General features: G+C 30.9%; 1 protein-coding gene across 12 annotated transcripts in view; it reads right to left on the bottom strand.

Moving 5' to 3' along the window:
* LOC143078681 (uncharacterized) overlaps positions 1-18,870 on the bottom strand; it is a 113,686-nt gene that overhangs the window by 57,978 nt on the left and 36,838 nt on the right. For all 12 annotated transcript variants that reach the window (XM_076253571.1, XM_076253575.1, XM_076253566.1 and 9 more), the window contains 3 exons: positions 9,069-12,049; positions 4,213-4,338; positions 3,576-3,713 (listed from right to left, as the gene is read on the bottom strand). In XM_076253571.1, the coding sequence (XP_076109686.1) occupies positions 3,576-3,713; positions 4,213-4,338; positions 9,069-12,049 (3,245 nt within the window). The remainder of the gene's footprint in view (positions 1-3,575; positions 3,714-4,212; positions 4,339-9,068; positions 12,050-18,870) is intronic.

Genomic DNA, 18,870 nt, shown 5'->3' with positions numbered 1-18,870 from the left:
TATTAGAAAAATAGACCAAAACTCAAAAACTTAACTTTGACCACTGAACCATGAAAATGAGGTCAAGGTCAGATGACACCTGTCAGCTAGACATGTACACCTTACAATCATTCCATACACCAAATATAGTAGACCTATTGCATATAGTATAAGAAAAACAGACCAAAACACAAAAACTTAACTATAACCACTGAACCATGAAAATGAGGTCAAGGTCAGATGACACCTGCCAGTTGGACATGTACACCTTACAGTGCTTCCATACACCGAATATACTAGACCTATTGCTTATAGTATCTGAGATATGGACTTGACCACCAAAACTTAACCTTGTTCACTGATCCATGAAATGAGGTCGAGGTCAAGTGAAAACTGTCTGACGGGCATGAGGACCTTGCAAGGTACGCACATACCAAATATAGTTATCCAATTACTTATAATAAGAGAGAATTTAACATTACAAAAAATCTTAACTTTTTTTTCAAGTAGTCACTGAACCATGAAAATGAGGTCTAGGACATTGGACATGTGACTGACGGAAAGTTCATAACATGAGGCATCTATATACAAAGTATGAAGCATCCAGGTCTTCTACCTTCTAAAATATAAAGCTTTTAAGAAGTTAGCTAACGCCGCCGCCGCCGCCGCCGTAGCCGCCGCCGCCGGATCACTATCCCTATGTCGAGCTTTCTGCAACAAAAGTTGCAGGCTCGACAAAAAAAAGCATGATATACTTTTAGTGCATTGAATGCACACATTAGTACTGTATATCCTGAATATATAAATTATTTTTTGTAAAACCACATCCCTGAAATATTATTTATACACTCTCACGATATTTTTGTTAAAAAGTTATTCCAAAAATCCAGCTTATATATTTTAAATGTAAATGTAACTTTGAGGTTTCAAAAACCAACTCAAAGAGTATGGCAAATTTTTGTTCGTCACATCCAACTTTAGAGAACAAGTAGTTTAGTCAAACAAAATTGCCAGTTTGGTTTAAATTCCTTCAGCTTTTAAAAACCTGAACAATCAAAATCCAATTTCAGTCATTTCATTTGCGTGTGTAGGATTTGCTAATGACATTATGAATTTTTGTTTTAATTCTAGATACATTATCCGTACTACAATCAATGTTTAATTATGAAAACAAAAACAGTTCAATCAGTAAAGAGAAACTCTATAAGATTCCTCTCCACCCTACATCTCTTCCTTATTTATAATTATTGTATTAAACTTATTGTCAAGGCCACTTCTTCACTACTTCAAAAAGAAATGGGAATCCTATACTTGTATCATTTTTTCTATGTATACATTATTATCCTTGAAGAGGAGTTCTTCATATTCCAATGTTTATACTTAAATCTTGTACAAAAACCAAATTTAATATGTAAAGAGACTCTTGAATATTTTTTTTCATATCTTTTTTGAATTATACTTTAAGTGCTCCAATGACATAAGTTTACTACATGCTTGTGTGCAGAATTTGGCAAAACCCTGAATAACAAGTATCAACCAAATTACAATTTAACTAAACACATGGAAAATTCAGAATATCCATAGTACCAATAGCTTGTCTGTACAACAAAGTTTATATTACAAAGACTCAAATGAATATAAAAACATGATGTGAATTGGAATGAGACAACTATCCCCCAATGATATTAGATGACAGCAACAATACTATAAGTAATACTTTTCGTGACTTTGTTAGTATTTATTCATTATTATTATTGAAAACTGGGCTTCTGGCCTACAAGTTTAAAACATTTAAGTCCTTCAGAAAACAGAAATCGTAGCAAACTATGAAATTAGCCTGGGATTCTAAACCCACACCTTATCAGTAAAGCGAAGAGAATGTAAGGACATCAAGTGTAAGAACAATGCATTGTGGGATAGTATCATTTCTTCAAAGATTTTACAGGAAATATTTTTCATAGCCATGAATTAGTTGAACATTTATTTTAATTTCATGCAAAATGCTATTAAAAATAATAATATACCTATATATTACACCAAACCTGACCAATTTTCATTAATTATTAATCACCTGTTAATCTATGAGTCAAACTATTTATTAAATTTTAAGTTAACTTAACATGCACATGCAAAGTACTTTAAATCATGATCAGCACTATATGGTGGCCACACAAATTCAACCAATCATTCTGAAGACACCAAGTAGTGATTGGACCTGTCTCCCAGGCTAGCTTTGAAGAGCAATCTATGAAAACTGGTACCATAGCAATCTATGAAAACTGGTAGCCATAGCAATCTTCAAAAGCTGCTTGTTCTTATAGCAATCTATGAAAACTGGTACCAATAGCAATCTATCAAATCTGGCACTATGAATGTAAGAACTTTAAAAGTGGTATGCATGCGGGAAGGGTGAATAAAGGGATACATTACTATAATGGATACAAACTATCTGAAATATCAAAACATGCTACTTCAAAATGCCAAGTTATAGATCCAAAAGAAAGTTTTAACTTCCCTTGTTCTGTTACTATTGCTTTTAGTAATTTTTGTTGGGTCAAAATAACCAAGCAGCTGTATGGGGTTTGCTCATTGTTGAAGGCAGTACAGTGATCTATAGTTGTTAATTACTGTGTCATTTGGTCTCTTGTGGCGAGTTGTCTCATTGGCAATCATATCACATCTTTTTTTTTTTACATTAAGTCATACGTTTCATGTTCCTTTAAATAATTCTCAATCTTGTAACCAGCTGAAATATTTCAATGTACTATTTTTCTATGTTTATCTGATGTTTAGTCTAAGAATTGCTAAAAAATATACAAGACAAATGAAAAACCTATAAAATAAAATAAAGCTGACAAGCATTAAATTATTCACACTTGTAATTCTGAAAACAACTTAGTTTTGATCTGACAACATAAAAAAATGTAATGATTAATTATACTTATGCATGACATGATTTAGGGAGAAGTAGGACGAGGAATAAAAACACTGACCATGCATGTAACAATAACTTCATTACAAAATGCTATACTGACCAGTAATAAAACCTGTCCAATAGTAATTTATAACATAAATTCATCAAAAAACTAACCAGATTTATGGTGTTTTACTGGTAAATTACACTGTAGAGAATTGTTTGTTATTACATAACTCAATTGACAGTTAAAGGTGACGTTTCATTATAATTTATTTCCTTAATGTTCTGTTTGTAAATTGTACAGGTGAAAATAAAGTCGTTTTCACTGAAGGTATCAAGAGACAAAAATTCAGAAGAGATGTCTCTGGAAATCTGTCCGGTAAATAGATGACTTAGATATTTGATTGATTGATTTTTAGTTGCTTCTTAATGTCTAGTTGCAAATATTTCATGCATATTTATCTAAATATTTGAAGGCTTGCAACTCCTATGGAACGCTAAACTCCAAGATAAAGCTGATTTTTCAAATAAAAAGCTCCATTTTTTCTATATGTCCCTGTCAGTTTAACAAGTGCCCTCCACTTTATTTTTTACCAGTTTAGTCTGTTGAAACTTCATAACATATGCTCTTTTTTCTCTGAATGTAAGATTTTATTTCTATTTTCTAGATTATACATACTTTTTCTCTTTCTTTAGCTGATCTTTCTATGAGTTCTGCCTGTTGAAGTTTCAGAGCATTGATTCTGTCTTGTTCTTGTTGTAACTCCTCCATTTCAGTGTTATGCTCCCCCTCAAGTAAAGCTCGCTCCATCTCCAACTTAATAATAAAATCATACAAAGCAATGTCAAAACTATTTTTTGAACACAGTTGCACATTATTATGTCATTCTTGCTCAATTTATGAGGTTACATGAAATCATTTTTGTAGTTCTACAACTGATATTTTAGTGTTAAAAGAGCATAATCTAATATAAAACATTTTAAGGTAGTTTTCTATATATATATAAGCAAAATATGTAAACAAAATATATGAAATAATATAATATTTTATTGTTATAAGATTTAATATAATAGTTATATAAAACATATGTTGTGTTAGGCTCTGATCCTGTCCATAAGGTTATAGTATGGCATTTGTTTTCTGTTTTGCTTTTTCCAATCATATTGTGTTGTAAAATGAAGTCATTTTGGTTATAAGACTCAAGTGTCAAAACAATTTTAGTTTTTAAATTTTGCATCTGAGTGTTCCTGATGATGTTAAATTAACACTTAGGATGCACAGATTTATAAATTTGTTTTTCTTTTTACAGCATTACCTCTCTAATGGCTTCATTCTCTTGTGTTTCTATTTCCACAATTTGTTGTTTTAATGAGGCAATATTCTTTATAAGTTCAGCTTTGGTCTGTTTCAGTTTATCTAACTGCTGGCTTGTACTGGACTCCTGAAAACAAAAAATAGAAATCTATTAAACTATATGATTGGACATTCAAGGATTTAAAACATAATTAGGTTATGTATGATTTGTTTCAGGTAAATCAACGTCTTGTAGATAGTTGTCTTATTAGCAATCATACCACATCTTCTAAACTTAAAATCACATGAACATCCCCTTGTGTCATACAAATAACCTAGTTTTCTATACTACAGTATATAACCTGAAGGTTAGTTTGCAAAACCTATAGAAAAAAAAAAACACTTTTCAAATTAGACTTATCGACTTAAAAAGGTAAACATTTAGACTTTAAAAACAGTAGGCCTTTTTAAAATCTAATGAAGGAGCTATGAATTATCAAAAAACTCTCATTGATAAAAAATTAAAATGCAAACTTACAAGATCTTACAAATATACAACAGCATATGACATTGTAAAACTTGTATAACTTGTATTTTCCCATTTTATGACCCCTGTGTATAGGTGTTAACTATTGTTCTGAACACATCAGTGTCAGATACTGTCAAAAATACACATACTACGCTGACAATTTTTGAAGTTGCTATCAAGTATTTATCATTTTTTACAGAGTAGGTGCCACATAATTATTTATACAAACTATACATGTACAAACAGTTGTTTCCTGAATGATGGGTGTCAATAAGGCCACATTTGAAAACCTAGTTTTAGTTTCACTCATTCATTTAAAAGAAATCAAGCCATTTCATTTTGTTATAAAACATTGACTGAGGAAGTATATATAGATTTCATGCAGTATTCAAATTTCAAAGGAAGAAAGTTAAACCTATGAAAGGGGTAGATAGAAAAATAACCCAATGACAAACAGTACTATGTATTGTAATGAACATGATGAATGACCTTGACCTCATGGTAAATTTTCAAAAGGTTTAGAGATTATAGACAACTTTCACATTGTATATTTTCCAGTATATTTCTGATGTCAAAATGCTTATGTTATTACGTCACTGTAAGAGTCGATTGCTTAATAATGCCAATGACCTGGGGTCGACTGGCTTAACTGGCGTAATTGGCTTAACTTATTAATAAAAAGGAATTTGAATTGGTCTATTGGTTTGTAATATCTTGTCTTAAAATAAATGCTGATACTTTCAACATATACATATAGAAAGTATTTTGTGAATGCAGTGAGGATTAAAAGTGCTACTTTGTTATAAATACTCCTTAAAACTATGATTCTTCATTTTATATAAGACCTACACTCATGTTGTCTATTTGGTGAATAAAATTTGTTCTTAAGTGGGCGTCTTTCAGAAAAATAAGATAGTTAAAATATCTTTATTTGAATGATTTGTCACATATAATGCTTTGTTAAGAATAAGGTTGTAGGTGGTGCAGTAAAAAAATGCTCAGAGATTTGTTCATGTTAGCCCTAAATAGGCGTCTTTCAGAAAGAAAAAAATAATGCAGTAAACAACTCTTTATTTGTTTGATTTTTATCATAATACTTTGCTCAGAATGAGGCAGTCCGTCAGATGTTATATCTATGTTATGCAAATAAGTTGTTCAGTGGTTTTTTTAGGCTTTATAATATTTTAGAGTTGGTATGAAGTTTAAAAAGTGAACTATGCAGATCATTAATTATAGAAAACTTGTTTTCACAACAAAAACAAAACTACTAAGTACTTGTGGACAAAATTCAGTAGATATCCAAAACTTAATACAGTAATTGTCCTTGATTTTTGCAGTCAATTAGTATAAAAATAAGAAGATGTGGTATGATTGCCAATAAGACAACTATCCACCAAAGTTTAAATGAACTAGATGCAAACAATTATATGCAATCATGCTTCAACAATCATCAATGAGCTGTCAACTTGTTTTTTTACAATTCATAAATATAGAAAAATTTGTTTTTATGTAAAAAATTTGTATTTATGTTTAACTTACTATTAATGGGTAAAGTTGTTCTCTATTTCAGACAAATACTTTATTAAGTGTAGATAAAGTTATAATTTCTAGAGACAACCAATCCTAAAGTTCACTTAATACAAATAATATTTTCTTCTTATCATAACACTTGTCACTTATAAATTAAAAACAAACATACAACCAAAAACAAAACAAGAATTTCACCATTATCTACCCAGTGATGATCATTCTATAAGAGTAAGATGTCAACGTCTTTCTATAATCATGATAATTAAGAGGAAATTAATTCTAAAAGTTAAAATACATACCATTTTTGGAAATCCCACTCATTTATGAATTAGACGCTAAGTTCAAAGAATCGGCCATTAAAAGATAAACCAAAATTTGATAATATGTTATACAGGTAAACCCAGGTAAAAATATGTTGACGGATCAACTTAAAACATAAATATCTAATTCAAACAATTTAACCGTCAAACGTAGATGACCCAGTGTATTACAATCATTGACTATTTAACTTAAAGATCAAGGTTTTAGTACAATGACTTCCCCTTATCTTAGTGTCTCTATTCAACGATTTTTTTCTTTGATGTTAAGCATGTCATAGTTTTTCGGAAGTCAGTTATTATATCATACGAATAAATAATTATACCACTCCTTTTTTTATTTTAAATTTATACATGTATTATCATAAAATACACATTGCACATTATAAAGAAGACAGTTAGTAAGTAAACTAGTTTAAAACTACAATTTTATTCTTTTTTTGTCCCGATCACGCAAACCCTAACACTTGAAAGAAAGATGTTACTTCCCTTATAACATACTACTTAAAATTAGTCAATACTCAAGTATTTCATAAACTTTTAAAAAATATTTTAAGTGAACTTTAAATTTAGTTTTACTTACTTGAAGTTAAATTTGATATTCTGTGATTAACTTTAGATCAGAAAACATGCACCTACCTATTGACATATGCATTTAGTAACAGACATAATTTTGTTTACGAGTGATGATATTGTTTTTGTACAGGTTTTCGACATATTTTTTTTACCTGTTGTAATATATAAGTTTAACATAATATTGATGAATACGAAATGACTTTAAAATACTTTAAAATAAGTGTTTCTATTGGCTAATACCTATACTGACCAGTTGTTTAAGGTCTCCACAAATCAGTGGCAGATCCATGGGGAGAGTTACAAGGGTTTGAAACTTTGAACCCCCCTTTTTTTCTGACGATCAATGCATTTGAATGGGGACATATAGTTGGAACATCCCCCTTTTTTTATCCTGCCTGGGTTAGGAACCTTTTGGCACGATCTGCCCTTGCAAAATGTGTGGTTTACTTTTACTGCTGTTTATCAATTAAAATTCAATTAGGACATTTTTTTCCACCATGAGTTATTATGTAACATATAATGTTACCATCCCTTATTGGGTATAATTAAAATTTGATCAATGGAAAGGTGGTATTATTTACATTAAACATGTCTTCCTCTTAGTTTGATTATCCAAAATTCTTGTCCTCAAGATGCATATTTAAAGGTCTATGACTTTTATGTACTAATACAGAGACAGTTAAACTGAACAAACAATAATTAATAATTGGCTAATTGACTTACACATTTACTAAATTATTTTTAAGAGTGGGACCATATGATGAGCTTCACAACCTACTGTTGTTTGAATATATTTGATATGGGAAATGTTTAGAACACTTTCTAGATGATTTTCAGATAAGTTATGTTGTTTTTCAGAAGACCTGTAAGTAAAAATTACTATCTACTAAGACAAGTTAAGTGTTCGAAGCTTCTGCAATCCTTTACCCTGTGTTAAGCCATTTGAATTATCTTTTAATGGGTAAAAAGGTTATGGATGTTCACTTACATATTCAAAAGATTTCATTATTTAGCAAGTTGCACAATCTGGCTGCAACATCACAACATTTCATGAAACCAAGGTGAAAGTTTGAATTTGATTTGATTGATTTCAGAGTCATCAACCATTTAATGTCTGAGAACACTCTATCTTTCCCTCCTTATTTTGTTAACAGAGAACACAAAAAAAAGACATCATAACTACAAGAAACTTTATACAAATACAATCAAAAATTCATCTGAATTAACAATTTGAATATAAGGCTAAGAGGAAAAGGAGTAGGTCCCGTAAGATCCCTTTTTGGCCCCAAAATATAGCAGTTTTACAAAATTGTTAAAATGTAAACTTTTAAGTATTTATTGGAAAGTAGAATGCTTCTCAAGTTCTGCTACATAAATATGAGCTGTTTTTGACTATACAATGCACATATATCAGATACTAGTATCATTTAGTCAAGCTAAATTACTGAAATCTTCACAATTTTAGCATTTAGTTAAATTTTAGACGGTTTCAGTCTTAAATGAAAGTGGCAGCATTTGTATTCATTCTTTCATTTTTGACAAAAACCATCTGAAAATATTTTTTTTGGGGCATATTTGATAGATTTTTCAAATTTAAGATTGAATCGGAGCGTTTGTAGTGAGTAAATCAATTAAAATCTTTCACATAAACTAATTGAATCATTTGAAATAGACACTTAAGTGTTTGAAAAGTGTTCAAAATCTTTCGTCAGATGAAACTGAAATTGATAACAAAAATATTGATATGAAACAGGACCAACTCCTTTGCCTTTCCAAACATTTGACATCTCTTGGGAGCTGAAGAGAAGGTTTTTTTATGACCTTGACTACTGGGATCACCTTTTTGGTAGGCCATTGTCCAACATATCAGACCTACTTTGCATTTCTTTGGAAGATTCAACAAAACATGTGTAACTTTAGTCTTACCATACTAGAATCTGATCTGAGACGTTCTCTACTTTTGGAAATTAAAGCCTCATTATTTACTGGTGTCAGCCTGTCGTCTGATTTTCTACTTCCTGTTGATCCTCCAGATAATCTGGATCTCGAAAATGATTGGTCCATTTCAACGGAATTACTTTCTGTGGACTGATATCCATTTACCATTCTGGTATTCGTAACTGAATTATTCCTACATTGTAGATTTTCATATATTCCATGATTCTGATTGGTCACATTATTTCTCTGGTTATCATATGACTCATCAATAAAAGCAATTCCATGACTCTGATTGGTCACATTATTTCTCTGGTTATCATATGACTCATCAATAAAAGCAATTCCATGACTCTGATTGGTCACATTATTTCTCTGGTTATCATATGACTCATCAATGAACGCAATTCCATGATTCTGATTGGTCACATTATTTCTCTGGTTATCATATGACTCATCAATAAAAGGCATTCCATTTACTGCAGGATTAAAATAATCAAATGAGTTTTGAACACTTTGTGTTTGTTCTGTAGGAGACTTGAGTAATTCATTAGACTTGTCATCTGCTTTAAAATGACGACGTGTAACTTGAGGACTTTTGCTGCCCATGCGGGGTGAAAGACGTGGACTTTGTAATGGAGAGCCTCCTAGAGAGTTATCTTTATTACGATTTAATTCTGGTCGGCGTTTAATAGTTCCAGTATCTTCAGAATTAGTTCCACTTGTCGATTCTTCTTCTGAGTTTGAAGAATTTGAACTACATCGTCTCATTTGGAAACCATGTGCGACATCTTTATGAGGATTATTTGGTGAATTCAGCATTGCTAATGAACCATTGGTTTTTATTTTTGTCATTGATCCTCTATATTCAGATTTGTCTTTTCTATCTAAAGAATGAACTTCTTTTGTGAAGTCATGAAAACTTGGTAGCTGATTTGGTCTCTGAACCTGTGAGATTTTGAATGAATTTTCATCAAATCGTGGTGACTGATTCTCACTCAATACAGTATAATGATTAGGACTAGCATCCTCAGAGACATACATTTCTTTTTTATTTGACATCTCTTGTAAATCTGAATTTGAATTTTCCTGAGAGTTATTTCCCTTAGTCAGTGGCAAGTTATTCCCCTTAAACTGCTGTTGTGCAGCATGACTACTATCCATTGTTGACATGCCATATGAAGGTGCTACAACATTTGAAGAAAAAGAAACAGATTTTGCAGAATCAACAAAATCATTTTCATAGTCTGGAGGTGAAAACCTTTTTGAGGAGCTCTCCTTTATTTGTCTATTTCCTAATGGAAGCCCTCCATTGTAGTTTGAGGTAACAGCACCAGAAAAGTTATCCTGATCCCCAACATTTGTTGGTGTCTTTGACCGTACTTGATTAGTCCATTGTTTAGACATCGTCACAGGGGTACTTTGTTGTATCAGATCATTATGAACAGAAGTAGAAAATGTATCAAAACTTTTTGTCATGACAGGTTTTGGTGACACAGGAGGAGGTGTTCCTTTAGATGGAGTTACAGCATTACTAGTGTAAGAATTGTATGGTCCATTCATCAAAGGAGACACATTACTAACAGTGTGTGGAGATTTAATTTGAGAAGAAGATGATGTATATGTTGGAGAATAAGTGTTAGAAAATGTCTGATGACCAACATGAGAAGACACTGGATAAGAGGCAGTAAAGGACTCTTGACCTTGTTTAGGTGTTGAATGAGAGTACTGCTGTCCAACCCCATAAGCTAGACTGTCCTTTGGCAATGTTTGTTTTTCCACTTCAGATGATATGTTATTTCTTTCTAAAAACTTTTGCATTGAAAAGGCGGTAGTTTTAGGTTTTGGACTTTCTTGTACAACTCTTTCATCCTCTATTTGTTTTTCATAATCAGCACACATGCTTAAAATTTCTTCCAATCTTTGTTTTTCTATTTTCTCTTGCTCTTGTTCCTTCTTCCTCTCTTCCACATTTTCACGATGTTTCATTGTTAAATCTTGTTGACTGGCAGTTAATTCGTCAAAATTAAAATCAATACCATCAAAAGTATTCCTATTACTTTCTATGTCACACGTTCCCAGGAAGTCACCATTTATAATGCTCTCCGCCAAGAGGTCAGCATCAGTTGCGTTTCTCACTCTTGATGTTGCAGATTCAGTAAAATTGAAAGGTTTTTTCTCCTTTTGTTTAGGAGTAATGGCAACACTGTTGAGTGGAGATCTAGAATTTGGTGAACTACCTTTACTACCAGCAGGAGATATATGATTAGTTTTATCACTGGATATATTTAATTTTGGAGAATCAGAATTCCACGATAATGTTGCTCCACTACTGACACTTGTTAATGAGCTAGAACTTGTACTTCCTGTACTTGGCACACGCTCAGATGTACTTCCTGTACTTGGTGAATGCTCAGTTGTAGATTTCCCACATAAGAAACTAGCAGGCACTCGTGTCGTTACAGTTTCACGAGTGAAAACTTTTTCACCTGCATGAGACGAAACACCTGATGAACTATTATGTCTCCTATTTATAGTATTAACTGGTGACCCTTGGTAAGGAGTATCAGGTGGCATAACTCGCATAGGAGATTTTACTGTCGGTGAAGTTCTATTATGCGAAATAAGTTCAAATTTGGACACTTTGTCAAGAAATTCTGTATCATCACCGTTATTTGTTACTAAAGTTTTTGGTGAATTTTGTTTTGGCACATTTTCATAGAATGAATGTTTTGGTGATTTTTCAAATACAGACTGTTTTGGTGACTTTTCTGAATATGAATGGTTCGGAGATCTCTCGGAATATGACTGGTTTGGTGATTTATTTAAATATGACTGTTTAGGTGATGAACATGAATTATTTGAAGAGCGGTCCAAGTATTTTTGTTTGTCTGATCCAGATGATGATCGTTTCTGTACGTTGGCTGCAGCGTCAGAAATCACTTGCATATACTCTGGATTTACATCCAGTTCTGAAAAATAAACAAATCAAAATTAAATACAGTATTGTCATTTAATTTAACATTTGAACAGTAGAATATGATGAAATATAGAATTTTTAAAATGTCTTTTTTTTGTGCTTCTGTTGTTGGAGCGCTGTCTCCCTGAAGTACCTGCCAATATCCATACACCATTTAAAAGATAAAAATTATAAATTTACTATGTACAATGTACAATGCTTTTATTACTGCCAATATATATGAATGCAAATTCAAAGTGTTTGAGTAAAACCACAATAAATGCATATATATATAAGCTCAATAAATTAATTAAATTTGTAAAATGTAAACTTTGTAATAGTTTCAAAACATTTTGGTTGGTCAAAAGATCTGAAACCTTATCACAAGGTAATAGTAAACTAGAGAATTATTTCAACCTCAAGACTGACTTTGTAAAAGAGGCTTATTTATCAATTAAAGATTAAAGATTTTAGTATAAGAAGAGCTATATGTAAAATGAAAATAAGTGCTCATGATCTTAAAATTGAGAAAGATAGATGTAATAAAATATACATAGAGAGAACTCAACGTCTATGTCATCACTGCTTATCACATGGATCAAATTCTATTGAAGATGAGACCCATTTTACAGTAAATTGTCCATTATATGATGAACAGAGGAAATTATTATTTGATAAAGTTATCACTTTTTGTACTAATTTTAAAGAACTACCTAATGATAAGAAATATTTCTGGCTGTTCACAAATGAGCATTTACAGTCCTACACACAGCCCTCAAATTGAAAAGTTTTACAAAACTACTGTTTAGATAAAAACAACATAAAACCTAAGTGGCTGTCAACATTCATTAAATGAAATTTTTCAAATTTGTAATATTATCAGTAAAATTAACATTACACAGGTTGTGTCGGTTCAAATATCTTGCTAGCTACAGTGATAATTTCTGCCTCCTTTGTGATAAAACTGGTGTACACATAAATGGCATTATTTTTGTGCAAAACATGAAATATAATTTCAAGGAATAAACAATTTCATGACTCTTTGTATGGATAAAAAAAAATCAACAGAAAGAAGCTGTTTAGTATAAACATTTCAACAAGTTATAATAAATAAGAACATTTTAAATAGATAGAATTTTACATTAAAAAATGCATGACAATTGGCATTTTCAAAGTTCATCTTATCAGTTAATTTGCACTTTACATGTATCACACAATTCAAGTTAATAAAATAAAGAACAAAAAAGAGGGGTTGAAAAATTAGAATAAAATTTTCATTTAAATTTTACTAATGAAAAATCAATAAATGAGGATTCACAATTTATTCTTTTAGTAAATTTCCCAACTCTCATGTGCCTAGGAAATAACATTATTAAAGGTTTAGAAATAAGATCCAGATGTAAACAAAATATATGAAGTAATTTAGTATTTTATTGTTATAAGGTTTAATATAATAGTTATATAAAACACATGTTGTGTTAGGCTCTGATCCTGTTCATAACTTTATAGTATGTATTAGTTTTCTGTATTGCTTTTTCCAATCATATTGTGTTGTAAAATGATGCCCTTTATGGGTTCTTGATTAGATTAATAAAATTCTTATCTTATATACCTATATTACTGTTAAAACATCAATGGTAACATTGTCTCAACTGTGTCGATATATTTTGATAAATTACCAAATCAAATGAAATGATTATCAAATTTTTTACTGTAAAACCATAAAAATTTGTGACAAAACATAACAAATATTCTCATTTAATATAATAAAGTGTCAAACAAAAGTTCTGAACAATCCTTTTCTTCACAAATTATATGTCAGGAATTATATAATCTGACTTGTTTGACTTTTAATTTGTACCAGAAATCCTAATAGAGTTATCTCTCTTGGTTCACAGATTAGAAATCAGAATATATGGCTCCAATTTTAAAATAAATTACACAAGTGTGAAATTATGAGACAGCAAAAAAAAATATATAAAAAATAAAATGATATTTACTGTTATGAAATAACAATCATGTACTTATTGACAAAGATTCTAAATACAATCATGACCAGGGGGCATAGAGACAACATTTCATGTTTAACATAGAAAAAAATGCACAATGTTCATTTTTTTTTCTTCTGCAAGCTATCAAAAGATAAGACTTACATATAAAAGTCTTTTATCGTTTTGACCTAGTAACATACTTCATTTTTTGTATGACACAAATACAACTTTTAACTTTCAATTACATGACCTACCTGAAATTCTCAACAGTTTTTTAAAATACCAATTGCCCCCGCAAATTACATATTTAACTTTTCAGTCCAAACAAAACAAATACTTATATTGATTTTTTACAAATCTAATAAAAACTAAGTAATGTTTGAAAGCCTATGTTTACATTGATAAATGTCTGTGCCCTGTAATTGCTGGTAATAACATAGATCTAAATGTAATAGCCAAGTTTTTGACACCTAAATCACATGAATTGTAATAGCTTGTCAAACTGATTTAAAACATTTGACATGTGCTTTAAACATACATTGAACTATTGGCAATCAATTTCAAATATAAAATCACAGCTTTCACATTGGTCTTTTGAGGTACAACTTATTCAATAGATTTACAAATCTTAAAAGTTCTCTTATCCCAAGGATGTATTTTTACTTAAATTTTATCATTTGAAAAACTGTCTCTATAAGAAAAGATAAAAATATCAAACTAACGCAATTTATTTCCATTATAGAAATGAATATTATTTGTCAAAAATTCAAGAAGTTTCAGGGTATTTGTGATTTACATGCACGTCAATAAATTAAACAAGAATATATATAAGAAGATGTGGTATGAGTGCCAATAAGAATTCACAATTTGTACAAGAAAATCATTATAGGTCAAAGTACGGACTTTAACACGGAGCCTTTGCTAAAACCAAAAAGCATGCTACAAAGGGCCCCAAAAGTGACTAGTGTAAAACCATTCAAACAGGAAAACCAACGGTCTAATCTTTATAAAAAAAATACAGAAACAAGAAACACTTATGAACCACATCAACAAACAACTACTGAACATCATATTCCTGACTTAAACTGGTGCAAACAAATGCAGCAGGTTTAAACATTTTAATAAATACCAACCTTCAACCTAACCCAAAACAATAACATAGAAATAATACATGCATTTGTTTCTAATGGACAATGTGCAACAGATACACACATATTATAAAAGTGTTTCAACAGTAGATATATGTACGTAGCAGCTTGAGTATTAAACACATCATCTATACTATGGATTAATTTATTTTTTATTGGTACAAATTTCCATTAATTGAAGTAAAGAAGTATTTGAATGGAACAACTTTAGCAGGGACAATTTTACTAGCATGTATAATAGTTCCAGATTTTAGTAAAAGTGTGCATAAAAGCTTTTAGGTATTTGCAACTTATTGAATTCTTAAATTCCTGGTTCACATAACTCTACTCCATGTACTCTGTGTTAAATAGTAACTATGAATTCACATTACTTGTCAAACTTTCTGCTAAACCTTTGTCATCAGAACCTTTATCAATATCTTTCCAAATATGAATTGTTATGAACTTTTTATGCATAAATCTTAAATAAAATAAATTCACCTTAATATATTCATTGATGGGTTTTCATCTAAAAATCCCATCTACTTAACATTAAACTCCTATATAACCAGAAGAGGATGACAGACATACTGAGATGAAAACTTCAAATCCCTGCTTCTGTACTCATCCAAACATCAAATGGATTGATCAGTTATTTGTGGAAAGTATGGGTACTTCGTGCAATTAGTTTTCTAAATCATCAAATTATATTCTTATATAGCCAACAAACATTAAACAACTGGACAAACTTAAACCTATGAGACTCAAAATGTATGCATGAGATTAAACTTTATTCCCATGTTGAGCCCCTGAAGCTGAACATTTATGGGTTTTTGATTGGTCAGATGATGACACTTAACAAACAATTTATTTGTGATAAAAACTGGACTGTCCATTCATCTGTCATTAAATACACCTGACCACAATTAAAGAGATAACCACATGAAAGAAAATACATACAACTCTTAAATCAATTTATAAACTAGTTACCTCAGGGGGGTCATGACAAACAAAAATCATTATCAAATATAAAAAAAATAAGGATAGTATACACTATTCAATATTCCAATATATATGTAAAAAAAAATATCAACCACACAAGGCTCGAGACACAAGGTGATCAGCTGTGTATTCAACCATGAATTAAGTTTATAAAGTTATGTAAATGGTTCAAAGACTCAAATGGACAGCTTTCAATACTAGTGGTTTGCAATATGAAAGACTATATGAAGTAATTACAATAAAATTTGAAATGCTTTACATGCTTAAGAGAGCATCTTTTTCAATGATATTTGGAGAGGTGATTTGTCTACTGTCTCTCAGCAGCCTAAGCAGACACAAACGTCCAAAAATGAGCATTTCCACCAAGACTGCTAAAACATGACATTTTAATCAAATTACAAACTTTTCAACTTACATACTGTAAGTGACCCCCCTTTTTAAAAATAAATTAGTAACTTGTTATAGTATTTATTTTCTTACTACTCTACCTAGTTTAATTTGCCAAATTCAAAAACTCCAAAATGCAATTTTTTTTAAAGTAATAAAGCCAATTTTCAGCGATAAATAAACAACTGTAAAATTGTTTATTATATTTCTTAACCTATGTTTATCCTCCAACATGTATTTCCGTAACAGCTGTTGCCAATTGACTTGCAAAATAACTTCAATCATTTTGTAGAATTGAATGTTTAGGCTGTTTACAAAAGAAAAAGTTAGCTCCTTATTTCAGTTGTAATAGTTATAACAGTTATATGCCATCCTTGTTCTAAATGCATCTAAGGCAAACAGAAAACAAATCAAATTAGTTTCTTGCCTACCCGGTATATCTTCTTTTCTTTATATAAATAAGAAGATGAGGTATGATTGCCAATGAGACGAATCCCCCATCACAGAACAAATGACTCAGAGGTTCCATACACAATTATTTCAATGCAATATATAATATTTGGAGAGGTAAGTGAAGCAATGGAAATACTTATCAATAAACAAATCATAATATTAAAACACTTCACAAATTGAAGGCAATAAAATCACATGAACAAAATATACTGTCAATGTCACATCCAAAATCTATATTATGTATAAGGGTTAATGTACAACACAGTGTTGCTGATTAGAACAACACAATGTTACCTCATTAACAAACATTTGGGTAAACTTTCCACAAATGCAAAGATTCCCATCACCAACATACATTCTTAAACCTCAAGACTTGACACCGTTTTTATAGAGTCGTCATGACTAATTGCCTTTTTTTTACTAGAAATATATATATAATTAATTAACGATGTTTCAGGATTTTTTAGCTAAGTTTTATTTTAGCAAGGGTCCCTTCTCAAAAGTCTCCCTATTTAAAAGCTCACTTTCAGGGGCGGATCCAGGGAGAGGGTTCCAGCGGTTTTATTCGAAGATCAATTATGCATTTGAATGGGGACATATGGTTGAAAATCTCCCCTCTTTATCCTGGGTTGGGAACCCCTTTTTTAAATAGCTGGATTCGCCCCTGATTATCATATCAACAGTACATGTGTATAATATCTGCATACATTATATTCTTAAATTTATCCCGCCAAAATAGGAAAAAATACCCTATGCTTAAGATGTAACCTTTTTTTTAGTAAATGTAGCATTCTGATATGTAGCAAGTTCATGAAGTTTCCCAGTTGTTATCTACAGCAGATTTATTTATTTATTAGTGGTTTCACTATTCTGACAGATAGCAACAAAAAGTTAAAGGATACTGACATCTTTGAATTGTTATTCAGAAAGCAGTAAAGCAGGAAACCAGCCAACACAGCTGGTTAAATGAGTTGTCTCTCCTGACAACTGACAACAGCTGATTAAACTAAACATCTATTTGTCATAAGATAATTATTTTTGTGTATTTGGATGAAAGATGTTTTGTTTTGACATAAAATAACCTCTGGCTGTTGGAATATTATGGTGATTTGTTAAGTAAATAAACCTCACTAGGAAGACTTGCACAACTGTTCTTGAGGAAAATAGAATACAGGTTACAGAAAGTAGCTTAATTACAAACTCTTCAACAAACTAAAAACAAATATTTAACTATTTTCTCTCTGTCTATAGAAACTAGAACTATTTTCTAAATTAAATGGGACACTAAGTGGATTTTTAGGTGCCAAACTCATAGGAAAAAGGAACAAAACAAAGATGCATGTGTAATGGGCAAATCTTTTATTTGAACCCTCATACCTGAGGATTTTCACTTATTCTGTCAACCAGGGATTCTAATGGCAGTCTTTCCACTAAAAAACCAGTGGCAAACATTATAAACATATTCAGAACTAGAACAAATTAACAATAACTAAACACTAGTAGTTAGATTCTGCAAGGTACATCATCTAGTATGGATGTCAGAAAATTTTGACTGTCACTCGAAAACAACAAAATATTGGGCAAGAGAAGCCAAGGCTCCAGGTTGAAGGCTGTACCTTTACCTATAACGGTTTACTTTTACAAATTGTGATTTGGATAGAGAGTTGTCTCATTAGCACTCATACCACATCTTCTTATATCTATTTTGCTATACAACAAGTCACAGAAAGAAAGTCTCAGAGAGTTGTGGCAGGTTTCTTTAAAGTGCAGAGCATCATACTTTCTACTCACCCTGCAAAGGTTTTCATTTAACTGGTACAATATGCCTCAAAACTTTTGTTTAAACAAAAAATTTGGAGCACAAGACATAAATC

This window comes from Mytilus galloprovincialis, chromosome 6 (genome assembly GCF_965363235.1).
Source record: "Mytilus galloprovincialis chromosome 6, xbMytGall1.hap1.1, whole genome shotgun sequence".
NCBI classification, from domain to species: domain Eukaryota; kingdom Metazoa; phylum Mollusca; class Bivalvia; order Mytilida; family Mytilidae; genus Mytilus; species Mytilus galloprovincialis.
Note: the sequence above shows the minus strand (reverse complement) of the source record. Positions and strands in the feature narration are given on the sequence as shown.